The sequence below is a fragment of the Acanthopagrus latus genome, chromosome 4 (genome assembly GCF_904848185.1).
Source record: "Acanthopagrus latus isolate v.2019 chromosome 4, fAcaLat1.1, whole genome shotgun sequence".
Taxonomy (NCBI): Eukaryota; Metazoa; Chordata; class Actinopteri; order Spariformes; family Sparidae; genus Acanthopagrus; species Acanthopagrus latus.
The window spans coordinates 14,324,550-14,342,173 of NC_051042.1; the positions used below are offsets into that span (position 1 = coordinate 14,324,550).

Below are 17,624 nucleotides of genomic sequence, written 5' to 3' on the forward strand. Positions count from 1 at the left end.
TTTTCAAAATTTTTGACAACCCAGTGTTGGCAAGTATGCTGACAGCTGTGTGAAACTGATGAAAAACAGTATATATGTATATGGGACCTTTAAGATATTAACACGTCTTGTTGTATGACATAAAATACATAATTACATGTACACAATTTAATATTGTGTTAACAAATGGCTGAATGAGACTACAGAAATTGTAGGACATTTTATGGTCATAATGCCGAACAGGGTGACTCATTTATTCACTGCAGTGTTTGCTTTTTTAGCCTAACAAAAATCCAATTCAAAACTCCCTTATGCTTTTGAACGAGGGAACATGGGCCATGCTAACGTCCGGGGTTAGCCTGTGAAAACATGTCATTGCTGCACCACTCTGTTGGACGGACCTTACATGCTACTTAGCAACAGGAGGTAAACTAGTATGATCAGCTCATTTAGCCCCTTGGCTAAGCTGTTACTCCCAAAGCTATTTTTATTTCAGCACAAGTCAAAGGCAATAGCATCGTGTGCAGCTGACAAACAGTAAATATCATTTAACTGCATGTTAAACAACAAAACTAGCAAGCTAACTGGCCTTCCAGCTAGCACTGTTCTGTCCTGTCCAAAGTACTAGCTAGCTAGCTAACGTTAGCAGTTACTCTGGTGATATACTGCCCCCTATCTGTTTGAAGTATGAATTTGACAGGTGGCCAAGTCTTTACATATTGTACCTTTTAAGTTTGTAATGTGTTCACTCTTGATAGTGATGGGACTTTGTGAGTTTGAATTTAGCTGCTTTACTTCTTTTAGCTTTTATTGTTCCTATCTGTGTAGGCTTCGGCCATGGTCTCCTGCAGGCTGAAGTGAAGGTGGTTTTCCCTTTAAAACATTTTTGGAACGTCGACGCTGTGAGGAGAGAAGAGGACGACGAGGGGAGGAGGGGGAGATAACTCAGTATGACATACATTCACAGGCAGGAGAGACCCAGAGACGGATGCGCGTGTTTTCATCATGTAAGATCAGACAGAGACAGCCAGACAGACGGACGGACGGACGGACTCAGTTTCCACCTTCAAACTTCAGAACAGTCTGTGCGCTTTGACTGCAAACACCTCGGGTCGATCTACAGAGATATAAACACATAAACGCAGGTAAGCCGGTCCTCTACGCAGAGGTGAGGGGGGATCCTCTTTCCTCATTAATGTTTCATCGCGACCCTGCGTCGAGGTCTCACTGCGGGGACGAACTTCGCTCCCGCAGCGTCACGTTACACCGACAGTCCTCCCCGTCACGCAGCAGGTAGCTGCACAGAAACACGGCTGATCCAGAGGTTTGCGGATCGGAGCTGCTGTAAACAAACAGCTGACGCGCCGCTGCCTTTCAGCACCAAGGACAGAGCTGCTGCGTAGTTTCAGCCCAGTCGCTCCTGCCGGTGACTCACATGCGGCTGCTTCACATTACCAACCCTGCCTAATTACAGTTCTTCAGACAGCACCTTGAAGGCTTCGAGGCGACAACATCGAGCCAGATAGGATGAGCGGTGAAACTGCTTTTTTCTTTTCTTCTTCTTCTTCCTCTGTTTTTTCCAGACACCACAGGCTCATTTATATTCTCTGTTCAGACGCAAATCCACCTCAACTCACAGTTTATGCAGCTGGCTTGTCACTATGTAGCATCTGTCCTAAAAGTGTCATTTTAAGATGAGACCCTGCATGTGAAAACACCCTTGTTTTTTTCATGCTCTGGTCAGACAGTCCAGCATTTTGGGCCATAACGTTTTTCTTCCAGACTGCAGTGAGAGGTAAACATGTAGGTGTTTGTTTGTCCGTCATATTTCTCGAATGGACATTTATGTATGTCTCATTAGATCATTTTTGCATTCGCGACCTTAACATGTTAGAAAGCTCGGCTTCATTGTCTCTCCTGGACAACAGAAGCATGCTGAGGTCTGAGAAAGATATTTCAAGTCAGTTTTATTCATGCACCCCAAAATCACTGAAGATGCATCACAAAATTAGTCTCCTAAACAACTGAAGAAGACGGGGTCTCCAGTGTAATCCAAGTCACTAGAAGCCTTGAGATCCCTAACTGATTTACAAAGACATTTTGTACTCTTTATTGTAGACGGTGAGTTGAAAGCACGAGCACTCAAGTGGTTGCACGAACTCGACCGCACACCAAGGGTGTAAAAAAAAACATCTTTGGGCGCTTGGGGCTTCCAGAGAGTGGGGTTATGTTGGATAAGCTGTAAAGAGCCAGTTTATTTTTGTTTCACTTATGTTATACTTTAAAACAAGTCTCAATCTACTGTTGTTGGGTAGATGATGACTGAATTTAGATTTTTGGGTGGACTGTACCTTTAGAGGGCTTTAAGGTCTATATTGCATATAATGATATGAAATCCTTAAACCCTCAATTCAGTTTTATAAACACCCCGCCCCCCCCCCCCCCCCAAAAAAAAACCCCTTTTAACATGGCTAAAGTTGAACTATTCTTATTTTTGTCTTATTTTGTTTTGTTTTTAAAAAAAAAACTGAGCTGGATTTTCCTTGAAATGTATCTTCTACTACTCGTCTGCTAGAGTCATTTTGATGATAAAGTGTGCCAAACATGTAACGTTTAATCTCCTGATTGATAAATGGACTGTGACGCTGTTTTACAGGAGGAGAAAATGGCTGCCGCAGACCTCATATACTTCACTCTGTGGATCGCCGCGGTCGTCACCACTGCACCTGGATGCCCCGAGCTCTGCCTCTGCTCAGATAAATATGCCCGCCATTTTGCCGAGTGCTCCTACAAAGACTTGACTGAAGTCCCAGATGGCTTGCCTCCTAACGTTACCACTGTGAGTCTCTCGGCTAACATGATCACCGTGATACTGTTGGGGAGCTTTGACAATGTCACCCGGGTAACGTCGCTGTGGATGGCCAACAATAAGATTGTCTCCATCGAACAAGGGGCCCTCACGCCTTTGGTTCGTCTGCGTAACTTTGACATCAGCCACAACAGAATCATAGACTTTCCGTGGGAGGATCTGCAGAACCTCACAGACCTGCAGCTGTTGAAGATGAACCACAATGAGATGGTCCACCTGCCGAGGGACGCCTTCTCCAACCTCAAAGACCTGAGGTCCCTGCGACTCAATAACAACAAATTCATAACCATAGCAGAAGGGACGTTTGACGGTTTGGTGTCTTTGTCCCATTTGCAGATCTACACAAATCCCTTTGTGTGCTCCTGCTCCCTCGACTGGCTCAGAGACTGGATCTCAAATGCCACCATCACAGTCCCGGACCAAAATTTGATCGTTTGTGAATCTCCAGAGAAACTTCGGGGTCAGATGATCGGAAAACTGGCTGAATCGAAGTGCACAAGCCCAAAAGTCACAATAGAGACGGAGCCAGACTTTCATAATGCATCTTTACGTGAGGGCAACGCTCTGGTCTTGACCTGTGAGTTCACAGGAAACCCGCAGCCGCTCGTCATGTGGAGTATTCGCAGCAAAAGCAGGAAACAAGAGCTGGCCCTCTCGTTCACTGAGGAAGACTCGGCAGAATCTAATGAGGTCTCCTTGCTGGCCAACAACGCCGTCAGAGTCTTTAATAATGGGACTCTTATCGTTTCACACATCAGGAGAGACGACAGTGGCAACTACAGCTGCTCGGCCACAAATGAATTCGGACGAGCTGAGGATTCAGTGTCTGTGACGGTGGTGGCTTCACCAAAACCGCCACCCAAAAAACAGCTGACGACGACACCTCCTTACACTAAAACACACCCATCTTTACACCAAACAGCAGGCAAAACATCTGCTTTTGATGCTGTGCGTCTCCCTGATTTAAAGAGAAAAGACATAATGAATGCCTTGCCCACTTTCCCGCCCCCTGCAGAGATCAATTCAAAGTCTTCCGAGGAGGTGACAAGGTATCTGTCGCGTGCTAGTAAATGTGGCGTGACGGCTAACACGAGATACATTTCTAGCAACGTCTTTAACGGGAGCCTGGACGACATCAAGCAGTACACATTTGACTTTGGCGTCATTGCATTAGGCGTGTCAGAAACGGAGGCGACAGTGCGACTCAATCCCCTCCTCATGCCCAGAGTCAAGAGCGCCAAGCAGGCTGCAACCACAGCTGACACATCAGAGAGCGTCCAAGACAGTGACGAGAATGAAGACCTCTCCGACATTTCTGAAAGAGTCCACATGAATGGCTTGTATCTGTGCGTCACTGCCGACCGAAAACACGCAGCCGTGCAGTGGTCAAGGATCAAAGAGGGTGTCAACACGTATCTGTTCAGCGGTTTGCGTCCTGGCACCAACTACTCCCTGTGTCTGACCTACAGAGGGGAAGACTGTGAGGTCCAGGTACTGTTCACCACCAGGAGGAGGGTGCCCAACCTCCTCATCATCATCTCGGTCAGCATCTGCCTCCTGACCGTGTCCACTGTGCCTCTCCTCGGGGCGACGTGCTTCCACCTGGTGTACAAATACCGCAGCAAGACGTACAAGCTGATCCTGAAGGCCAAAGACCAGTACCACATGGAGAGGAACTTCACCGCCAACTTCAACATCCACGCGCCCCACACCGAGTCGCAGAGGAAGATCAACGGCAGCCAGCTGGATGAGGAGGAGGGGGAGACGGAGAGTGCAGATGGAGACAAAGAGGCCGATACTGAGGAGAGTGTCATGACTGAGTCCTTCAGTTTGTCTCAGTGCAGGGGGAACTTAGACAACTGTGAGGTAGGATCTGAGTATAGTGACAGGTTACCTCTTGGAGCTGAGGCAGTCAATATTATAAGCAACTACAAATATCCCAATCAGTAAAAAATGGCGACTGTTTCTGACAATACATCATTTGTAGGTTGCTTTCACATTTATTTCAAGGGTAACACATTATGTTTTTTCAGCCTGTGCCAATGTTCTTTTTAGCCCTGCAAAGGCAGAGCATAAATAATTCCACAGGACTCTGACAAAACTGGACTTTCCAGCTTCAGACCACACCCCAGGCTGCATCATTAAGTGACAGGCCACAAGCAACCTGATTGTCAGTGGATGTTTTCCAGACAGTTGTTTATTAAAGGCTGAACGACAGCTGGTTTGGGCTATGTTCCCCTTGCAAACAATATTTATTTGTAGCTGGAAATATCACGGCTTGTTTCCTCCTTTCAAATGGGCAATTTTCTGTCAATCATTGCACTTCTAAAAGCAAAAATGGAACCAGTTTGTGTTTCAAAGAGAGAAACTGGGTGCTCAACCATATCAAAGTATAAAAAGGAGGCTTTAAAGCATTCCGTATCTGACTCAGCATCATATTTTATTGGGATATTATTGGTGATGTATTTCAGCAAGAGGCCTTCCCCACAGCATGTTTAGATAAATAGGCATTTAGGGAAATAGCTAATCTGCTTTTTGCAGAGGGTTAACATTACAAAACACTAAAGGAGACATAAAATGAGAATTTTCAGGTTCATAATTGTATTTTGGGTTGCTACCAGAATAGGTTTACATGCTTTAATGCTCAAAAAACACATCAGTTTCTCATACTGCCCGGTGCAGCAGATCTGTCCTCCCCCTCTATATGAAACACTCTGTTTTAGCACCTGTCTCTTTAAGGTTCCCCCCTTCCAAATACCCAGTCTGCTCTGATTGGTCAGCTCACAGACTCCCGAGTTAGCCTGTGTCTGTGGTTGTCTCTGTCCTGTTTCCAGCCTCCAGTTAGCATCACTTCTACAGTGAATTTAGGCGTGGCACGCTGATGTAATGTGATGTCATTAAGTCACAGAATTCAAGGCGGGACTGCTGACGAGGAGAAGGAGGTGCTGTTGGTGTAGACTTTGGACTTTTTAACTTTCAAGACCTTTTACATGCAAAAGAACCTAAATAAAATACTTAAGGAAGTATGCAAAGGTGCAAAAAACCCAAATAGGTCTCCTTTAACGCCATGCTACTGTCTGTCAGCGAATATGCAGCTACGTCCAGCAGCAACTTAGCCTAGTCTAGCAAAAAGACTTAATCCAGATCTGCTCCAAAATACACAGTGATAGACAATCATTAGATTCATAAAGCAGCTATAATTTAAGTTACTGAAAAAATAAAAGGAAAATGCTCAAAAATGCTTCATAGATATTATATTAAGAAATCACACAAATATGTTATGACCAGGGTGTAACATGAAAATAAGACTCCCCTCTAATCAGCTCCCAAGAGGCAAGAAAAGCCATTATGCAGCCAGTTTAAAGGTTTTATTTAAAAATACAGAAACTTAAATTACTGAAGTGGAGAGAGGAGAGCCCACCGGCCTTTAAACTGCTGATTAGGAGGCTGGAGCCAACACGTTAAAGACTGTTTAAACAAGTTTTTCATCTGAGCCTCAATGTCGGACTGAAAATAAGTCCTTAAGTCCTAAATTCTCTGTTTTAATTCTCAGTTCATCCTGTTTAAGTTAATAGCTTTCAGCAACACAGGAAATGAACAGCTTAGTTGCCCTGACGAGGACAGTAGCAGTTATTATTGTGGTGACTTCTAGACAAAAAAAAAAAAAAAAAAATGTGACAAAGCTTGTGTCGTATGTGACATGTATTGCATAATGATTAGGAAAAAGTATACTCGATGTAGGCAGTAGTTAACAGGCTAGCTATTACTTAAAGATAGATATTCTGCTTCAAACTACTTACAGTCCATTTGTCATATAAAAAGTGCAGTACCTTTAAAATACAAAAACTCAATCCTCTCTTAAAGGAGCTTAAATGTTAATGTTTCAAAGTGGAAGCCGTTGTGTCCTGCAGCTAGGAGCGCTTTGTCCAGGTATATTGTGAACATATGACGGTAACTAGTTTCATGTTTTAAAACAAGCTCTCTAATCACTGGTGAAACGTGGACAACTTAGTTCGATATTATTCGCAGAGTCTCCTGCAGTGTTACAGTGACAGTACAATCACTTCTGGGTGTGTATGTGACGTTGTTGACCCGCTGTATCTGGGTCATGTGTCCATCCTGTTGTATTTCCCAGAGTGCAGTGTTAGAAGGCCTGCATGCTGCCTGTCGTTGTGAGTCGCATTAAGCTGTCTTGTGAAAATATTCAGAATAACTTGTTCGCTGCTGTCTTTGTTCCTGTTTTATAACCCTGTGATACAGAAAACATTGTTTCTACCAAAGTGTTCAAATAGCCTCTCTCTTATGTGCCTCAATAAAGTTTTGACAAAGGAAAACCAAATGATTATCAACTGTCTCCATGTCTCTCAACAGCTTTTACTCAAGTAGGGCTATAAATCCCCAAAAATCTCTGGCTGAAATAGAAGTACTCATTCAACTCCTTTACTCAAGTAAAAGTAGTACAGGCTCTGAAATGTTCTCAAAGTATAATAATAGTTGATGAATATAATTCCCAAGATCAATACTGATATTTTGGGTTAATCAGTAATAGAAAATTAATAAAAATTGCATGAAATTTGTCACTAGAAAACCAGTATGAGGATCACAGGACTATTAAAGACTTAATACATTTTTATGTGTTTATACATTTTATTCTATTTCATTGTAAAATGGGACGTAAGTTAAGTCAAATTTAACAGCATAGTCATATTTTCTATTTGAGCTCTTACTAACTCAGCAGTCACTTGTCAAATGTTAGGAAAACTGTTTATTCGTATAGCCATTTAAACAGCAAACACAAAATACATTAGGTGACAGAAAACTGTAACATGTTGACGTGAGAATATGCAACATGATTCGATTCAAATGATTCATCTCATGATAATTACAAAGCTGAAATCTGAGTAGAAACTGTTGTGCTGACAAACTTCTTATGAATAATATTAAGACATGACATTTTATTTATAGTAATTGTTATCATATAACACTGTATAAAGGCTGAAATGGAGTATGTTCTCAGTTTTTCATGTTTTTATTTTGAATGAGAAGTTGTCTCTCTATTTTATGTGGATGTTACTCAGAAGCACATCTCGAATTTATACATTGTACCATGGCAACAACAAAGAGGGCTGTTGGCTTAAAGTTAATCATCCAAACCTGAAGACTTGGATCAATTCTGACTGACATTTTAATGTTTTTTTGTGCCATCATCTACACCATGTACAAATCTAGCATCACGTCAGTGAGAGTGACAGTATACTCTAAACAGAATCACATTTGACATGTTCACACACCCAAACAGATCTCCTATGATGCTTCTTTTTAAATAGAATTTTGTTTCGAGTACACTGCCATCCACACCACATAGATCAGGGATCTCAGTCAGTTTTATCTTGGTTTGTTGGGGTCTCAGTGGACTGGACTGGCTCAGCAGCTGCCTTGCTGGCCTCCTTGTTGCTGCCTTTCTTGGAGCTGCGGTTGGGGGTCCCATTCAGGACGCTCTCGGAGGTCTTCAGTGTCTGGAAGTGCTTCCTGGAGCCCAGCAGAGACGGGTTGTTGACCAAAGTGTACAGCAGCTGCCAGCGAGAACGGATCCTCCGACAGCTGGTAGCCTTACTCGGCCGATTCTCCTGAATCCCTGAAATCATGGAGGAGCAGGCTGTCAGGGCAGAGCGAGACACCATACTGAGGGGTTGCATGTATGTGAGGATCTGTTTTGTGTGTGTGTTTGCGGTTCAGGGTCTCTACCTTCCTCTGCGTCCCTTATTTTCTGTCCGACTCGGCCGCCCTCCACCATCATGTCCAGCAGCAGCCCACAGAAAGCCTTCATCACTGGGTGAGACTGGCTGACCTCCACTTTCAGGGAGTTGATGTAGTAGCTATAGGCTGGATGGGGTCAAAGGTCACACAGCATTTCCAATGTCAGACCGAGATCATGATCAGAAAATATCTTCAAATCCTCAAGTTTAATTCCTTTGTTAGAAAAACTTCTGTTGTTCGCCTAAATATTGACTTATCTCATTCCTCAATGTCACAGAATCATTTGTTTGTCCAAAGACTGTTAAAAACAATAAATCACTAAACCTGGATCGTAGGACTCTGCAGTGCGGTGCAGCAGGCTGATGTCAATGCGACCAAGATGGATGATGTTGTACAGCGCTGTTATCACCATTCTCCATATTGAGACAATCAGTCCGACCAGAGTGTTGATCAGGAACAGCAGGTACGTCAGAAGAAACAGACTCTCTCTGCACATCAACAGAAGAATCTCATGGGTGTTTTAGCAAATTATCCCCCCTTATCCAAGAGGAGGAAACTGTGTAACGTGTTCTCCTTCATTGATCAATGCAGCAGATGATGTTGTGATAAAGTTCATTATGGAGTCCCTGATAATGTGTTATCCATTGAAAAGCTGAAACACTTGACTTTACATGACTCTTTTAAAGCAGGCAGGATTAGCAGTTCAAAAGTTATTCAACATTTTAAAACAATAGCTATCTTATAGCCTCAGGTGGCTGTCTCTGTCTTTGAGGGTTATATGAGTGAAGTACCAGAGTTGGAGATTCTATTGATTGACATCTGCTATTTTTTAAGAGCATAAATTGTAATATTACTTGAGTAAGTAACTGAGTACAACGTATTTTAAGAGTTTAATTTGTTCTGATGAGCAGCCCCCAAAAAACCCATAACATGATTTAGGATTCTTACACTAATCCCTTATGATTTGGGGTTTGGGCTGATCGACACGCTGTACCATGCTATATTAAACTGGAACAGGTGTCACGTACCTGTTGTTCAAGTCTCTTGTTCCAGCGTCTTTTTTGATGAAAGCAAACTTCGCAGTAACGTGCTGAAGCACAGTGACCAGCAGCAGAGTGACCCACCCCGGCCTGATGCATCACAGACATGAAAATGAAAAAATATATAATAATAATGATAATAATAATAACAATAATAATAATAATAATAATAATAATAATAATAATAATCTCTAAATTTGAATAATTTTTCAAAACAGGTTGCTGACTCACCATGCCTCTCCCGCGATTTCAAAGACGATGAGATTACGCCCGTAAAAAACGGGGATAATGATCAGAAACACCAGGAACAGGAAGCAGATGAAGAACACAACAGTCTGAATGGCCATTCCTGCCAATACAACACAGAAACAGGACATTTTTGTAATGAAGGAACATGTCACCCAGGGAAACAGTTTGTCTTAACTGAAGTGTTTTTAGTAGTTTTTTGTCAAGAAAACATGTTCAGCATTTGGCTTCATACAGCATCCTTGTGACTGAGCCCTCTAAGAAATATTGCTGGTAGGATCATTTCAGTGCTGCTGCTTGTTTCTTCGTCAGATTTGTTGGCAGCGAGAAAACTGCAGAATATTACCATAATGTTTCTGAAATAAAGTTAGATCCAGTGATTATTTTGCTGCGTACCGAGGGAAACGATGGCAGCCTGGTATCCTGTCAAGCCCATCCAGCAGACAACACCAGGTTTAGATGGACTGATGGTCTTCTGGCTGTTATAAATGCTGTAGATGTCTCCCTTATACAGTCCTTTAAGGTTTGACCTGGTAAAAATAAAAAAGACAGTGGCAACAGGATTTTATCAGGACATGTGAGATGACCGGCTGTTTCCAACACTTGAGTCAACTTGGCAGATGTTTTATCTGAGTGAACGCAGCGCATCTTAAAACTGATTTATTTTAGTGGCAATCAGATAAATAATACACTGAATTAAATCAAATCATTAAATGTCTGCTAAAATGTTGAATTTCAGGTCAGTATGTAAATATGTGCATGTTTTACTTTTACATATACTTTTGATATATAAGTACATTTATTTCCAGAAAATAACTTTTACTACTCAAGTCAATATTAATATCAGATATGTTCAGTTCTGCTTGTAATGGGGACAAAATAGCACTTTAACATGAAATCCGTAGCTATTTTTTAAATGTGTGTGTAAATAGGCAACTATTTGCTAACATGTTCACCATATCAGCATTGTAAGGTGATAATGTGTCCATAGTGTGTTTATAGTTTCGTTGTACTGCCCCCAAGTGGCCAAAACAAGTGAGCTGTTTCAGTTTCTTTGAGTTCACAGTGACTCCCCTCTTTGGGGTTTCAGTGTTCATACCTGTGAAGTATCATTGACCTCATGAGCATGAGGAGACTGACCAAAAGAGACATGGTCATTGCACACAGGTAGCACACTAACAAATGACAACAACAAAAGAAAAGTGCAATTAGTTGCTTATTTTCTGACGATCCACTTGTAGATTTTGTATAAAAGTCGAAAAAGTAGCCGACACATACCCTCCAGCAGCCACGTGTAGAAGGTCACAATTTTGACGACCTCCATCCTGTCGTCTGACAGGATGATCCCAAACCCCATTAACAGGAAGGCAATGTTTTCATCAATACCAGCACGAACAATATGGAGGGTGGGGACCACCAGGACGATCAACAACAGCGCCGTCTATAAAGTAAACACATTGTGAATTGATGCTAAACAAAGACAATGTTTAGTCGGATTCAAGAGGTGAAAGGTCGTGACAAGGGTCTGAAGACTTACGTGATAGATCGCCATGAAGGCAACAAACGCTGACACAGCGAGCTTTACTGGAAAACGAAACACTGGAAGACAAAATTAAGAGTCAGTGGACCTCATTTCAGTCACATCACTTCAAAGCTTTGCTTTAAACACTAAAACATTAAGAGAAGCTCCTCCACTGTGATATAAACACTAAAATTAAATATTGACATCTATACTTGAGTGCACAAACCTTTTTCTGGTATATAAATATAACTCTTAGGCACCTCCAGTATTCTCTCTGCCAGTGTTGGTTTGTCTGTAGATGAAGAGCTAGATAAAGAAAAATGTAGATTATTTCATTTTAGTTTTTTTAATTCTACAACAGGGATTTTTTTTCAATGAGCTTCCTTCCCCAATGTCGTAGAAAATTAGAAAAACAAAATACTCAACTACTCCTAAAGTACAGTACTAAACTAAAGACTATCTACAGTAACACCCCAGTCTTGGTAGTTGAATGAAATCATATCATAACCTGAAGTTTTTCTTGATTTTGTAAAGATGATTCTGGAGAAAACTAGTTGATCTTTTGGCTCATTGAAGAAAGTAAACAATTAAGATAACTGTTAACTTACTTATTTCAGTGGGTATAGTTTATTTCAATGATCATTTGACTATTTATTATTACATTTTATAATTACAGAGAGTCTGTTAACCATTTAGGTGAATTTGAACTTATTCTTTGCAATCTTTTATACTTGTGATAATGATAACTTTTACAGTTGTTGTTGTTGCTGTTTTTTTCCTACTTTTTCTTTATTGACATATCATGACTGAATTTGTCGATGTGATGTGTTGATGTGTTATAACAAAACAAAAAAACATCATCTCCATTCACCTGGCAGTTGAGGACCTTTTCTTGAGAAGTAGCTTCACATAGTTGTTGTAGTAGCTGCTGTCAAGGTCCTGCGAGCAAAACATTCAGGCCAGTGAGTCACTAAATGACTAGATGTACTAGAGGGTCATGGATTCAATTTTGTTGATCGTTTCGGGTTCAACCTCGATTCAAGGAGACTAAAACATTTCTCTGTGACATTCGGTGTAATTTCAGGTCTTGAGATGACTCATTCCTTGAAAAATAAAACTGTGAGGTTCAATCGAAGCAAACTGTTCTCCTCAGTGGATGAGCTACAGCATCCTTCATAACAAGAATGAATAAGAATACATGAAACTCTCAAGGTGATGCACAAGTTTCGAAGTTTAGTGACGAAAAGTGTTGGTTTTCATTGAGACGGATTAAATCAGCTGTGAAAACAAAAAAGTCTGTTGTATTATTGTGTTTGAAAGTGGAGGAAAAAAAAATATCACCTCCATCGTCATAATCTGCTCAGGGACGCTGAGTTAAACCCTCTCTATTCTGCACAAGCTGCTTACAGTAATCATGGTTATGTTTTACATAGTTGAAATTCATGCTTCTTGCTCTTCAGCCGCACCAAAGGCAGCCTGGGAGTTGTTTACTTGTTGTTGTTGTTCACACACGAATCACAGCCAAGATGTTTCATTCTGCTTCATCGGTGTGCCGTCTGAATGCCGATGCCTCACCTCGTCAGTCTTCGGTCCTTTCACAAACAGCAAAATAAACTGAACACAGAGGTATGCGAGGCAGGCCAGCTGAGGCAGACTCCCGAGCAGAGCGTAGAACTTGTAGATCTGCGAGGAGGAAGGTGGAAGTAATTCAGCCTTTAAAGGATCAGCACACCAAAACTTTTATACCCTGAAAATCTCAAAGCGCTGCAACCCGAGCACACAGCGAGGGTCCGCGCTCCCAACGCAGAATACTAAAATGTCACTGGCGTCTCACCTCTGGGGTCTTTGGACAGTCGAACTTCTGCCACAGCAGGATCCCAAAGTGGCCGAACGAGAGGAGCGTCCCAAACACGTAGCCTGCTTTGTGTTGCAGAGTGCTGCAGGCCAGCAGAGGATAAAACAGGACTGGATAGTAGAAGATGGCGATTATCTTCATGTACTCTGAAAAACAAGCGATAAAAGGCAGAATTAAATCTCTGATGTGCTCTCCTCTCAGAGCCATCATTCATGATCATCAAAGCAGTGTAACATATGAGACATATGTATAGACAGATGCAGCTTCGTTTTTCATCATACAAATATCCACCTTTGATGTCTGCCGGAGTGTCTTTGCAGAAAGGCAGGGGGTCGGGAGCGATCACCAGCATTGCCAGCTTGCTGAACACCAGTCCGAAGACGGCCATGACCACGCCTTTGCTCTGAGTCTGGTCCAGGAAGTTGGCTGGGCTGTGAGATCGTACAACACTACTTAGTTAGCACGAGACACACCTGCAGTGTAACGTACCATCTGTCAACTCATTTTCACAGACTACTCAAAGTCACCTGAAGATACTGGAGGATCCTCTGGTAAACCCTTGGCAGAATTTGTTTTTCCTGGAGAGAACTGCTAGGATTAACATGATCACCAGCTGCAAGGAAAGACAAGATACATCAGGATTTCAGACGATACAGACGCCTTCATATCAATATTAAATCAGCGTATCTTTGCGCAGGAGTCTACATATCGGAGTAAACTGGATGAGGAAATGAAATTTTCCTTTTTCAGCAGCATTTGCTCAACCACACTGTGCCGTGTGGTTTTAAAGCTCTGGGATCAAAAGCTTTTTTTGTCAAAGAAAAGTCCCTTTTTAACAGGTCTCATTACTCTGTTTGATGCAAACAAGGTTCTGCTTGTTTTCAACTGACTGAAGATTCTTTTATTTGTATTTTCTGCTCAGATCTTGAGGGAAATTTGGTTGAACCTGACCTGAAAAGGGTTTTTTTGTGATTCGGTGTGTGGAGCAAATAACAAATTGTCTGAAATGAATGTCACTGACATGAGAGCAATGTCAAACTTGAATCTGAAAGCAAAATATGTGCTGAACCTAAATATCTGACGGCGTTACTTTAAAGATTTTTTTTTCAGCTGATCAGCAGATGTTCTGTTGATTTCTGCTACATGACGCATTGCTTCAACAACGTCCGTGACTACTGCACAGTCCCTCCTTACAGCACAAAACGTGAACATCGATTGTGTTTGTTTTTAACTAATGCTGTTCATCTCATAATCTCATTAAACATACACAACTTGAAATAACAAATCAAAGCAGCTTTGTAGAGGCAATTGAACAATAGATCATGACTGACAGGGCAACTTGATATGGAAAACCTCATTTTACAGAGACTTCAGACTACTACATCTTGTTATTTCTGATCAGCGGCAGCGACCCAGCTGTCACAGTTTATTCCACATTACTGACTGAACAAGGAACTCTGGGAGGTCTTCCTGCTGTGTACAGTACGAGGCCTTCACTTGTAGGCTAATTGTATGAGGACCAAATGACAGCGGACATCGTTAAATCGAACATCTGCCCGAAACAAAGACGCCATTTTCACTGGCCGCTGGTTCGGTCGAACGTTCCTTTGCTCTAACAACATACAGTTCCACAGCAGTTTAACTGACATTGTTAACTGTTGTCCGCCATTTTGTGATATCTCTGACTCAGCAGCTCTGACTTTTTCATACTCCTACAAATACAAATGATTTATTAGGCTAACCAGAAACTTACATTTTTCTGGGATCAGTTTACTCGTTACCAAGCTAGCCACTATGCTAGCTGTGTAAGCTAATGTGTAGCTGATACAGCCTTCTAAGCAGGCTTATTGTTGATGCTGGGATTACTGAGCAGGATTTTTCTCTTCACTTCTACTCTTGTGGACATTTGTATGTTAGCTTAGGCTAACTATTTGACAGTTAGCATATAGGCTACTTTAATGAATCCAGATGCCTTAGTCCATATTTGATGTTCTATTTAGTATGTAGATGTTTTTATAATAAATATTTGGTAAAGACAACCGCTGTCTTCATCCCTTACAGGAAGCATTTTAGCTAGCAGCACTGCTTGGCAAGGGCAGAGTTTTTATGTTTGTTTGTTTTGTTGCAATTTCCAAAGCCTTTTGTTATTGCAGTTTAGTTTGAGCAGAAACTCACTTGTGTTATTCTGCACCCAAAATTGACACACCTTTGTAGCCTGCAGTATTTGCTTGACTATGCCCAGAATTGGACCATAAGCTATATCAGAGAACCACAGAATCACAGTGAAGTCACGTTAGCAACAACTTCCTGGTAGACAACTCGCAGTTGATTTGCGCTGAGGAATCAACCTATCTGCTATCAGGAGCTGATTATCTGCCTAAATGGGTTCACACATTTAGTACTTAGCCAAATTAGACAAATATGGGCCTGAGCCATTTTACACTTGGTGTTCTGATGCCACGCAGTCAAGTGAGTCAGCACTTAGACACAACTGGCCTGACTGAGCTTTTTACCTGGGCTATTTTTAAAAATCCCCATAGTTGTTTTATACGATAGGAATCACATTTTCATACTTTGAACTTTGAATTAATAAGTGTGACTTTTACTGTGACCTACTAGGCAAACATAAGCTGAATTCCTATTTTAAGCACTGAACTAAGGTTACAGACATATTCATCGGAATCTTCTTGATAACAAAGACAAGCAAGACAGAGCAGTTTGGAACCAGCCATCTAATCCACATCAACAAAATGTTCTCAACTTGAGCGTACTTACAGATATTGACAGCATGCATATGTGGAAGAGCTTGTCGTCCACTGTGGGGTCACATGGTAAAATAACTCTGTAAAAGGGCAACCACATTGAAAAAATGTTTAAAACACGAAAATGCAAGTATTTGCATAATAGAAGACAAAGAAATACTGTTTAGTTAAAAAGGCATGTTTTATTGGATTAATCTTGATTTAAATATTTCACAATAACTCAAGTTAAACACCTTGTTATTGTTTGATTGGAAACCGAACTTCTTGCTCAAATTAAGCACAATAACAAGCAAAATCACCAACTCTCTGCAATCAACAGCCATCTAATAATAAATCCCCATACTGCATTTGTACATCATTACTTCATAATATTAATCAATGCAACAAAATAAGAATAAGAATCACATTTTCTTTTTTTCCCTCCAGACTTAAACATGAAATCATCTCCGGAGGGGTTCAACACTCACTCTTTGGGTGGTTTGGTCGGCTCTGCGTTGTTTGAGTACCAGTCTGAATAGTCATAGTAGGAATATTCAAAAGGCTCAAACTCGACCTTGGTGTGATTCATCGCAGCTGTTCGGTCGAGTTAAACGGGTGAAGCAGGACGATCAAAGATCCAGAGGACTCCAGATCCTCCTCCAGTCAGGTACCCTCGCTCAGTGATCAGCCGCCGCTGCTGCTGCTGCAGTAACGTGTCGGGACAGTTTGGCCCAAACACCCTGACGCATTCCAGTCCAACAGAGAGCTCAAACACAGCAGATTAACAGCTGCACAGAGGGGAGTGAGAGGAGAGAGGGAGAGTTTCAACAGTACAGTCAATAAGAAGTGAAGTGGAGGAAGAAACTGACCTGAGGTGACCTCTGGTGCTCCTAGAAGTGATACTGTTTCTCTCTGATATGACGGTTAATCTTTTAAACCCTGTCACTTGGGCCTCTATCCTGCCAGCAGCTCTCTCTCTCATTTTCTGATGTTTTACAAACCAAACCATCCGTTAATTCAATCTCATCAAATAATCAGCACATCAATCATGAAGATTATCACTATTTGCAGCCTTGTGTGAAATAGTAAGCCAAAGCAGGATTTGGTGGATTTGTTCCAACTAAAATTCGACCTCTGTTACGTCTGTACTGTGCCTGCATGTATGTTTCCCTCGACCCATAAATAAAAACAATATACCACTGATTTCCTTCGTGTCATTACAGTTTTGATGTCTGATGCAATTTGATGTCAAGACGAAACAAAAGAACTCCTCTTCTTCGATTTTTTGTTGAGCTTCGAAACGTCAGCTTCTCACTGCAATGTGAACCTGTCTGCCTCCCTCTGCCTGTTACTCAAGAGTCTAATCTTATAATAAGATGAAAATCTCAATCTCACATTTAAACAGGGCAAACCTTTGTGCGAACAGAGCTTAGGAAAGGCCAAAATGAGAACACGATCGTTTGACACGTGAGTTAAAGCCTCAGTTCGGAGTTGCTCGAGCTTGTGTTTTATTTTCATGCTACAAGAACAAAGGGAGGATGAACACAGATCCAACAACCAAGGAAGGAAGACGGACTCATTGTTCCACTCAAATCTTCTCCTGTTTTAATTTTGT

The 17,624-nt window shown here is 41.6% G+C and overlaps 2 protein-coding genes across 6 annotated transcripts; one reads left to right on the forward strand and one right to left on the reverse strand.

Moving 5' to 3' along the window:
- Positions 1 to 337: 337 nt before the first annotated feature.
- LOC119018713 (immunoglobulin superfamily containing leucine-rich repeat protein 2-like) lies at positions 338 to 7,860 on the forward strand. 5 transcript variants are annotated; one of them, XM_037096592.1, is made up of 3 exons: positions 338 to 405; positions 947 to 1,124; positions 2,636 to 7,860. In XM_037096592.1, the coding sequence occupies exon 3, from the start codon at positions 2,645 to 2,647 to the stop codon at positions 4,796 to 4,798; it is 2,154 nt and encodes a 717-aa protein (XP_036952487.1). In that variant the 5' UTR covers positions 338 to 405; positions 947 to 1,124; positions 2,636 to 2,644; the 3' UTR covers positions 4,799 to 7,860. The 5 variants fall into 5 exon arrangements, with proteins under 5 accessions (XP_036952487.1, XP_036952483.1, XP_036952485.1 ...); XM_037096588.1 differs by having other exon boundaries at positions 352 to 405; positions 808 to 1,124; XM_037096590.1 differs by lacking the exon at positions 338 to 405 and adding an exon at positions 409 to 516 and having other exon boundaries at positions 808 to 1,124.
- A 155-nt stretch (positions 7,861 to 8,015) lies between these two features.
- On the reverse strand, positions 8,016 to 16,757 carry LOC119018714 (receptor for retinol uptake stra6-like). The gene is made up of 17 exons (XM_037096594.1): positions 16,498 to 16,757; positions 16,044 to 16,110; positions 13,796 to 13,881; positions 13,560 to 13,699; positions 13,248 to 13,414; positions 12,989 to 13,096; positions 12,285 to 12,352; positions 11,640 to 11,719; positions 11,429 to 11,490; positions 11,170 to 11,332; positions 10,991 to 11,066; positions 10,288 to 10,421; positions 9,877 to 9,994; positions 9,634 to 9,735; positions 8,930 to 9,093; positions 8,594 to 8,731; positions 8,016 to 8,483 (listed from the first exon to the last, which is right to left on the reverse strand). Exons 1-17 carry the CDS (start codon positions 16,596 to 16,598, stop codon positions 8,224 to 8,226), a joined length of 2,034 nt encoding a protein of 677 aa, XP_036952489.1. The 5' UTR covers positions 16,599 to 16,757; the 3' UTR covers positions 8,016 to 8,223.
- Positions 16,758 to 17,624: the final 867 nt, after the last annotated feature.